The following is a 10,449-nucleotide window of genomic DNA, read 5'->3' as shown; positions in this document are numbered from 1 at the left end:
YACCAYACGCYCATCTGGAGATATTACACCCCTTCTCTCTCAGGAATGATCTGAACATATATGTTAATAAAAGTACAGCATTTTGAAACACTTTATTGATTACAATATAGAGATTCCTAACAGAGGTTAATCTGAGAATGTAGGGATTCCAGCAGAATGTGTTGAAGTAGTCAAATCTGGAGCTGACAAGGGCTGGAATGTAAATGACATGTGATCATCTCGGATTATCTAACATCTGAAAATAGGCAGGCATTCCCTCAGATGAAGAGCATCTCCGTCTTGCTGATTATGTGCTGTCATCCAGGTGGAAATGTCACCTGCATATCTAATGTAGGAAAAGAGATAAGTTCAGTGTCCTGTAAATATGTTTATGTATATGTACTGTACATGTGTGTGTGTATATATATCTTGGTATATATATTTTTATTTTCTATTATTATCATTATTGTGTTTTGTGGTTGAGGGGTGGGGGAGGTTGGCAGGGATGGTGAAGGTGCTGGGGGTGTCCTATTGAGGGCGAAGGGACCTGTTGGGGAAGGGATTCTTCATGGAGGCACATTCAGTCATAGTTTTGTTTATTATATTATTGTGCATTTATTCTTTTTTTTCTATTATTATAACAGTTTACTGTGATTATGGATATGCAGTCATGTTGACTTATATATTTGAACTTTCTTTTTCGCCCAGAGTACAATTTTTTTAATTTATCATAATAATTATTTTATTATTACTTTATTATTACTCCTGTACCTACATTCTTAAAAACTAAAACAGAAAAAGTGTACTTTTTTTAGGAAAAGCCATAAGAGGTAAAAGCACAATGGGATAGGGGATTGAGGGATGGGTAGAGAGAACAGTAGAGGGCTCTGAAAATTATTCATGCTGAAATAACCACTTCCTTTCGTGCCTAGAGTCTAATATTTCCTGTGGCACTCATCAGAGGGCATGATAGGTCACCAAAATGATTCTGAAGCGTGCTAGGCCTTGCAGTCCCAAGATAGAAGGGGGGGTTCGGCAGGCAAGAAAACGGCGAATTTTGGCATAGAGATTTATTTATAGACTAATAAACCTGAAACAAATAGCCAAACCGAAAACAAAGATATTACTAGTGCCTCCCCCGCGATCAAACCGACATAATAATCAAATGAAACGCAGCCTAACGTGATTAGATATCCCAACTAACAAGCAAGTCGCAGCAATGAAGATTTGAGTGCGTGCGCGTTCACGCGAAGGGGGGATTCTGGCAGGGGGGAGCATTTAGGCACAACACTGGCAGTGGGAGAAGATGAACAATATGGATTTTGGCCAACGTTCTGCACATTTTCTCATTAATGACAAATTTGATCTCAATACAGTTTCCTGTTCCCAAAACTACAATCTGTTTCGAATAGAGTGGACACAGTTTTGTAGACTTTACCCTTTGTCGCATAGACGAATTGAGAAATATGCATATATTTTCTAGAACGCGCCAATAGGATCTCGCGAGCTTGTATTTGGCTCTGCACACCTCTTTGCTTGTTCTGCCCACTATGACTAATTTGATCCCATTCATTGGAAAGGACAGGCTGTGGTTTATCTTAGTTATACAATTATTTTCCTCAACCCCCGGACTAGTCTGCTTCGCAAGCGTTCCCGGTAGTCTCGCGATGTTGCATCTCTGGGTTTAGAAACTCTGACCCCATCGAAGAAGAAGTACCTATTTTCCCACAATGCAAGCGTCATGTAAACAAAGGACAACGACAGGAAGGGAGACTGAAAAGTTCTAGCTAGTTGATTGAGTACCTAGTTACAAGTGCAACTTGCTACAGCATTTCTGCAATGGATATACCAACAATATAAATATATTTAAGTAGATAACTAACCAGTTTGACATAGTTTGTATTGTTTTTCGTTTCTCTCGTGTGGGGTCTCTACATCCAGTTAGCTTGCTACAGTAACGTTAGTTAACTTGCGTGCCTAGCAGCTAACAGTAGCTATAGTACTTTGTCTCAAAATGCATCGGTCTTGGCAGTTTCACAGGGAAACAGTTTTTAAAAGAGGATGACGGGTAATATCAAAAGTGAATCGAATTAAAGAAGGTAACTAGCTAACTTAGCTAGATCTCTTTGTTTCTTGGCTGGACCACCAGCTGGCTAGCAAGCTAACGTTAGCCTCCAATGACTTTTACCACAGATGAAAGGGGAAGTTATCGGTATCTTTGCTTTTACTAGCAGCAGGCTGTATCTATCAGGCTTCTTCACCAATCGACAGCAGTTGAAAAACATACTGTAGAAAGGTAGTCATGATTGACTAAAAACGACGTTATTGCAACTACTGCAAGGCTATGTTGTAGTCTTTGTATTGCCTCGATGTGGAATAAATGAATGGAAAAATATATGTTTGATCTTTTTCAGGGATGACAGCTTTTGGAGGACAACCTATGTGGCCATCCATACATCCATGAGCCTCCCCACGTCTGAGGGACTTCCACAATGAAGAAAATTTGTCTGAAAACGATACGAAAGTCATTCAACCTAAAAAGCAGAGAGGAGGGAAAGGATATTGTACCACAGCCAAAATCAGCTACCGACATCTCAACAGATTCAGTGTTTGGAAAATGTTACAACAAAGAACTTGTTCGTAACGACTTTGGTCATGAGGAGGAGAAAGGCCCTAAGAACCGCTCCAAGGGTGAGAGTCTTATGGGATCACTGAAAAGAAGGCTTTCGGCGAAGCAGAAAAATAAAATAAAGGAAAGTTCCACATCGGTGACCAGTGAAGATGACACATTCTCGTGCTCCTCGGCACCCATATTCTTTAATGATGTCAAATCACAACACCATCTAAGATCTAATAGTCACCATTATAGCCCCACGCCATGGGCCCTCAGGGCAGCAAATTCTGAGGAAGCATGCATTAGGAGGGATGGGAAAGTGAAAGCTATGATACACTCATCAGACCCAAGCCCATCTCTGAATGGCATTCTGAAAGAATTCCCAGACCCCCAGAGGGATAGGCCTTTTCAGGATTCAGCTGAAAACACTGAGCCTCAGAATGGTGATTTGCATCTAGGTATTGACCATGAAAATGTACCTGCCATCATTGGACTAGCATCTCAGGACTATATTCACTATGCAATGCCTTTAGATGATGAACTTGACCCTGCAGAAGGTTTGGATAGTCCCTTTCCAATGGATGAGGTGCCTCAGCCTGAGCGATTCCCTCCTTTTGCAGATGAAGAGCCCATTGACCAGGAGAAGCTGATGTCACCAGATATATTCATGGACCCATCTGTGAATCGACTGCTCTCAGATGCTGAATGTGCCTTGATTCAAGACTCTAGAATAGAGCCTCCTTTCTCCCCCTTGCTATCTCTGCCACCTGGTAGTCACATCCGAAGGAGTTTCCTAGTATATGGTGGTTCTTCTCACTCACATGGTGCAGAGAGAGTTTTGCATCATCTCAACTTTGACCCCAATTCAGCCCCGGGCGTTGGCAGGGTTTATGATGCTGTTCAGCACAGCGGGCCCATGATTGTAACCAGCCTTACAGTAGAGCTAAAGAAACTGGCCAAGCAGGGTTGGTACTGGGGTCCTATAACGCGTTGGGAAGCTGAGGAAAAACTTGCCAGCCTGCCAGATGGGTCATTCTTGGTGCGAGACAGCTCAGACGATCGTTATCTTTTGAGCTTGAGCTTTCGTTCACAGGGTAAGACCCTCCACACCAGGATTGAACACTCCAATGGCAGTTTCAGTTTCTACGAACAGCCAGATGTGGAGGGTCACATATCAATAGTGGAACTCATAGAATGTTCAATCATAGATTCTGAGAGTGGAGCCTTCTGCTATTCACGATCTCGCACACCAGGGACTGCAATGTATCCTGTCAGACTGACAAACCCTATCTCAAGGTTTATGCAGGTGCGCTCCATGCAGTACCTCTGTCGGTTTGTCATCCGTCAGTACACACGGATCGACCTTATCCAGAAGTTGCCTTTGCCAAACAAGATGAAAGATTACTTGCAGGAAAAGCACTACTGAAGGGGTTAAATGAAACTCAGTTGGACTTTCTTGCACATTTTTGATCAGTGATATATTGACTTAGTCCTCATTTAAAACATTTTTTACCCTTTTACTTGGCTGTTACAAATACTTTTTGTGAATTTGATTTCAGTACATGTAACACAGTACAATGTCTCCCTATCTAGTGATCTGTTCAACAGCCAATGCCAGCAACTGACATATTGAGCATACAGTTATACTCCCAACCTCAAAGCAAAGGATTGAAGCTGAACCTTAATCAAATCTACTTTAAAAAAATGTGCATTGGATTATTTATTTTAATTGTGTTTTGATGGACCAAGTGTTTTGTTATATAAAGCACAAATACTTCTAATCATTACTACACTCAACATTTCTGCATTGTCCTATGTGGTTTGTTGTCTTACATTAAACCAGTTTGTTTGTACTGTAGCTACTAGCTAGTATGATTTTGATACCTGAAAGTTCTCTGCTCAGTCTTTAGTAAAGTTGTTTTTCTTTTGCCTCAGTGATGGTTTCTCATTGCATGTTAATTATATTGAGTATATGGAGAAAGAAAATTTAAGTACAACACATCTGATGCTGTAATTTGGGAGAACTAATCGTCATCGACTGTGTATAACCATATATCGAGATAATGGCTTATTTGTGCAGCCTAAACTTGACTGTTTGCCTGTCACTGTAAGTATAAGGAAAAAATGCTTCACCTTGTTACTTTTCAGGTCATGAAATGCTACCTATGGTAGAATACTTGTTTTGGTATGTCTCACCCCCCCTCCCCCTTTTGAAAGGCTGTACTCTGATTTATTGCACATCTTCAATGCAGTTAAAGGAGGGGTGTTTATGACTGTTAATAAACTGCATTCACAGATAACATAGTCTGTCTGTTCTTAATCATCATTATACAGAATGTTTTCATTTGGAAATGTTACTCTATGAACTTATTACACAATAGATATGTAAAATGGTACAAAACCAGTCTCTCTACTTCTCAGTCTTCAGAGATCAGGGGCGTATTCATTACACCGATTCTGTTGCAATAGGTTTCTTAAACAGAAACAATCAAATCAAGTTTTTTATTTGTCACATACACATGGTTAGCAGATGTTAATGCGAGTGTAGCGAAATGCTTGTGCTTCTAGTACCGACAATGCAGTAATAACCAACGAGTAATCTAACCTAACAATTCCACAACTACTACCTTATACACACAAGTGTAAAGGGATAAAGAATATGTACATAAAGATATATGAATGAGTGATGGTACAGAACGGCATAGGCAAGATGCAGTAGATTGTATAGAGTACAGTATATACATATGAGATGAGTAATGTAGGGTATGTAAACATTATATTAAGTGGCATTGTTTAAAGTGGCTAGTGATACATTTTTACATACATTTCCATAAATTCCCATTATTAAAGTGGCTGGAGTTGAGTCAGTATGTTGGCAACGGCGCACTAAATGTTAGTGGTGGCTGTTTAACAGTCTGATGGCCTTGAGATAAGAAGCTGTTTTTCAGTCTCTCGGTCCCTGCTTTGATGCACTGTACTGACCTCGCCTTCTGGAGATAGCGGGGTGAACAGGCAGTGGCTCGGGTGGTTGTTGTCCTTGATGATCTTTATGGCCTTCCTGTGACATCGGGTGGTGTAGGTGTCCTGGAGGGCAGGTAGTTTGCCCCCCCGGTGATGCGTTGTGCAGACCTCGGAATGAAAAGGGAGGGACCTACCTGAATTTGTCCAATAGAAACTCATTTTCTGGTTGCAACTGTTTGGACTAATGATTACACCCCAGGAACTGTCCTTCAGTTAAAGGGGTGTTGAAACCTAATCCCACATCTTCTTTGCCAGCTGCTCCCCCCTCTTCTCAACATGTGTCTCTGGATCCTGTATCTCTCAGGTGACTGCAAAGTAACCTCAGCCCTGCCAGCTGCCCCAACCATCAGACCAGAGTGGCCTGCTATCTTAATGCGCTATGACTAGGGTTGCAAAGGGAGGGTACATTACTGGTAACTTTATAAGTTTACCAGTAAACAACCAGAATTTTGTAAACGTTCAAGGATTTTATGGAATTTTCATAACATGTCAAATATATAAAATAATAAAATAAGATGATTTTATAATTWAAAAAAATGAAATGACAAATCTAAATGATCCTAAATGTAATAAAATAGCATATTTTCTTTTTTCATATTTATTTTTATAGTAGAGGTATCATTGTATGTTTTATTTGCCATCAGACCACCCATAGGACGCACAGTCACACTGCAATCACAGTACTTGCAGTGGGTTCTTGGCCCTGCAGAATAAGTTGTCACATTGATACTTTATTCTGAATGCCATCTGCCATCACTRTCCCCAGAAGACTTCTCATCCAGTGCAGCATGTATCTTCTTCACATTAGAGGGGTTCTTATGCAGCACAGTTTCAGATAATACAGTGGAACGCCATGTATGCTCAGCCACTGACAACTTCACTGAAGTATGAGATTACTTTGAGCTGGATGCCTACACATGCAGATGTAGACAGATATCTTGTTTGACAATCAGGATGAAGATTGAATCTGTCCTTAGTGGGTAAATATGGAAATTATTTTGCCCATTCAACCTTCATGTCAAGGTTGCCATGGGAAAATGGGCTTGGGATTCATTCAATAAGATCTAATGAAGAATATGAATATCATAATGGCAAAGAAATTGACATTTTACCACCCCAAAAGGAGGAGTGCAATAGATCATTCTACAATACCACTTTTATTATGAATTCAGACAACCTTTGCCAAAGACTACTCTTGACGAACAACAATGTGAAGAGCTCATGCCTGCCTATTCAAATCAAATCAAATCAAATTTTATTTGTCACATACACATGGTTAGCAGATGTTAATGTGAGTGTAGCGAAATGCTTGTGCTTCTAGTTCCGACAATGTAGTAATAACCAACAAGTAATCTAACCTAACAATTCCACAACTACTACCTTATACACACAAGTGTAAAGGGATAAAGAATATGTACATAAAGATATACGAATGAGTGATGGTACAGAACGGCATAGGCAAGATGCAGTAGATGGTATAGTGTACAGTATATACATATGAGATGAGTAATGTAGGGTATATAAACATAAAGTGGCATAGTTTAAAGTGGCTAGTGATACATGTATTACATAAAGATGGCAAGATGCAGAAGATGATATAGAGTACAGTATATACATATACATATGAGATGAGTAATGTAGGGTATGTAAACATTATATTAAGTGGCATTGTTTAAAGTGGCTAGTCGCATACAGTTTTACATAATTCCATAATTCCCATTATTAAAGTGGCTGGAGTTGAGTCAGTATGTTGGCAGCGGCCACTAAATGTTAGTGGTGGCTGTTTAAACAGTCTGATGGCCTTAAGATAGAGAGCTGTTTTTCAGTCTCTCGGTCCCTGCTTTGATGCACCTGTACTGACCTCGCCTTCTGGATGATAGCGGGGTGAACAGGCAGTGGCTCGGGTGGTTGTTGTCCTTGATGATCTTTATGGCCTTCTCTGTGACATCGGGTGGTGTAGGTGTCCTGGAGGGCAGGTGTTTGCCCCCCGGTGATGCGTTGTGCAGACCTCACTACCCTCTGGAGAGCCTTACGGTTGTGGGCGGAGCAGTTGCCGTACCAGGCGGTGTTACAGCCCGACAAGGATGCTCTCGATTGGTGCATCTGTAAAAGTTTGTGAGTGCTTTTGGTGACAAGCCGATTTCTTCAGCTCCCTGAGGTTGAAGAGGCGCTGCTGCGCCTTCCTCACATGCTGTCTGTGTGGGTGGAGGCCAATTCAGTTTGTCCGTGATGTGTACACCGAGGAACTTAAAACTTTCCACCGTTCTCATTACTCAGCACCTTTGTCAACCCTTGTCGTAGATGTGAATTGATAATAAATTGTAGTTGGTGGTTTTGTGTTCCACCTCTTGCTCATTTCAGAATTCTTTGCCTGAAAGGTCCACACAACAATTCATTGGCTCCTTTGCCTTCTATTGAGTTGATCAAATGTGGAGAAATTAGTGAACAAGGTTATTTATCACACATGGACTTCTACGACAATTTACTCATTTCTGCTCACTCTTATGCAGGGCCCTCACGCTGCCTCCCCTGTAAGAATGACCGTCTCAGTTTACGTAAAACTGAATTAGGTAATCATCAGACTATTATCCAACATCTAAGAGAGTTATATCGTCAGAGTACACCCTTCTCACGCTCCATACTAAACTTGATGATGTTTTAGAAAGACATCATCGTTGTATGGATGCCACATGGTCGCCGAATATACCAGGCTTGACGAGTGCGTGTCGTGTTGTGTATGCATAGGCGAGGTCATACAGGAGAAGGGCTGCAGAACGAACCCGTCTTGGGCTTAGCGAGGGCCTCCTGTAACTCTTGTGGGAGTTTTGGGAGGATTCGCACGCGTGTGTGCGATTTGATGTTGCTTCTTACCGGTACCACATCGATATCCACTATCTCTCTCTCTCTGAAGGGCGCTCTGTCCCAGCGGTGTCAGGAAGTCCAGGGGAGACCTGAGGGTGAGCAACCAAGGTGTGGCGCGGGGTATCTCTCGAGAACCAGCAGAGGTTCTCTTTTCGACGATGTGGTCTACTCTGTCCAGAGCGATGAGTTTTCCTGGGAGTAAGGGTACTATGGGTCGTTTCATGAACATGGGGACGCCCATGTAAGTCGATGAACACGCCTCACTCAACTGCACACATAGGTGTATTCCTCTTGTTCCAGATGGGTTAGGGCACGTGTGCAGTGTGGTTGAGATTGCGTCGTCTGTGGACCTATTGGGGTCGGTAAGTAATTTGGAGTGGGTCCTAGGGTGTCTAGGTAGGGTGAGGTGGATATGGTCTTGACTAAGCTCTCAAAGCCACTTCATGATGACGGAAGTGAGTGCTAACGGGGCGGTAGTCGTTTAGCTCAGTTACCTTAGCTTTCTTGGGGAACAGGACAGCATTGTGGTGTGCTCTGGCCTCGTGGTGATAGCTGCTAGAGGTGGTGTTGTCGCTGTTAGATAGGTGAACCTTCAGACAAGCACACAGCCAGCACCTGGGAATAAGGATTGATTGAATATCTGTGGTCCTTTAACACTCATGCTCCGCTGGCATCGTCTCATTGGAGACGCGGCGAGGGTGGAATTTGCGTCTGGGCCTGGCAGCCGTTGCGAGGGTTAAGCACGTCATTATTTTATAGTATCTTATTGTCTCTATTACTGCTATCTTTTGCGCGCTCTGCACGTCAAGGGATGTCCCGACTACGCGTTTTTTGTGTAGCTGGTGCGGTCCGTGACGTCAGTGAGCAACTGGTATTTGTCCTCCAAAGCGCAGCAAAAAAGTTATTTAGTCTGTCTGGGAGCTAGACATCCTGGTCCGCGACGGGCTGGTTTTCTTTTTGTAATCCGTGATTGACTGTAGACCCTGCCACATACCTCTTGTGTCTGAGCTGTTGAATTGCGACTCTACTTTGTCTCTATACTGGCACTTAGCTTGTTTGATTGCCTTGCGGAGGGAATAGCTACACTATTGAGTTAATCAGGATGAGGATAAGATTAAATAACAGCTTTGAACAGATGCCCTTATTCATTATTTACAGACTGCCTCTGTGAACCATTAGAGGGAGATTTTCCTAACTGTCAGCAGGAAGTTAACTGAGCACAACAATAAAACTAACACACTCACAAGGAAAAGCACCATCCCTCTATCATAGACCTATCCACACATAGACAACTGAATAATGAATGAAAACTTTCTTCCAATAATAATGCTAATTGTCAATGTAGATGTTAATTTTGTATAATGTACGTGCATGGTTGGGGAGTAACGGATTACATGTAATCTGTTACATGTAAGGCATTAAAAAAAACGGTAACTGTAATCTGTTATGTTACCAGCTAAAATATTGTAATCAGATTACAGATACTTTTGAAAAACTAGATGATTACTTCGAGGATTACTTTTAAATTCAGAAAGGATGTTTGTGGGAAAAAAATATTTGACACTTCTCTGTTTTCTCAATGACATTCAAATCAGCATTGAAAAAAGGCTGAGCGAGTCTGACCACAAGTCAAGAGACCACTATGATGACAGACCAAATGTGTTTGATGGATCGCAGGAAAAGGCTTTTGTAGGCTACAGTCCAAGCTAAGTCTTCCAATGGTGCGAGTGCTGTTGGCATCCAAAGATTATCCAATTTGAATAAACGCTTGGAGGTAAGGATGACAGCAGGGGTGTAGTCTACGGCGATACGGATATCACTTATTATTGATATCTACATAACGYATTGATGTGAATCACACTGCTGCTCTCTCAATTAGTTATTTGCGCCTTACATATTGTGGTTGTTGTGGATGGCTGTTCACAAATCTAAATGTGTATTTGAACCAAATAATGGTTGAATTCAAGAAGTTT

At 41.7% G+C, this 10,449-nt stretch overlaps 1 protein-coding gene across 2 annotated transcripts; it reads left to right on the top strand.

Annotated features, from left to right (window-relative positions):
- Positions 1-1,552: 1,552 nt before the first annotated feature.
- LOC111979648 (suppressor of cytokine signaling 6) lies at positions 1,553-4,893 on the top strand. 2 transcript variants are annotated; one of them, XM_024010258.2, is made up of 2 exons: positions 1,553-2,078; positions 2,394-4,893. In XM_024010258.2, the coding sequence occupies exon 2, from the start codon at positions 2,472-2,474 to the stop codon at positions 4,017-4,019; it is 1,548 nt and encodes a 515-aa protein (XP_023866026.1). In that variant the 5' UTR covers positions 1,553-2,078; positions 2,394-2,471; the 3' UTR covers positions 4,020-4,893. The 2 variants fall into 2 exon arrangements, with proteins under 2 accessions (XP_023866026.1, XP_023866027.1); XM_024010259.2 differs by lacking the exon at positions 1,553-2,078 and adding an exon at positions 2,085-2,275.
- The last annotated feature ends 5,556 nt before the right edge of the window (positions 4,894-10,449 follow it).

The sequence above is a fragment of the Salvelinus sp. IW2-2015 genome, linkage group LG19 (genome assembly GCF_002910315.2).
Source record: "Salvelinus sp. IW2-2015 linkage group LG19, ASM291031v2, whole genome shotgun sequence".
NCBI lineage: Eukaryota > Metazoa > Chordata > Actinopteri > Salmoniformes > Salmonidae > Salvelinus > Salvelinus sp. IW2-2015.
This window is presented reverse-complemented; position numbering and strand designations above follow the sequence as displayed.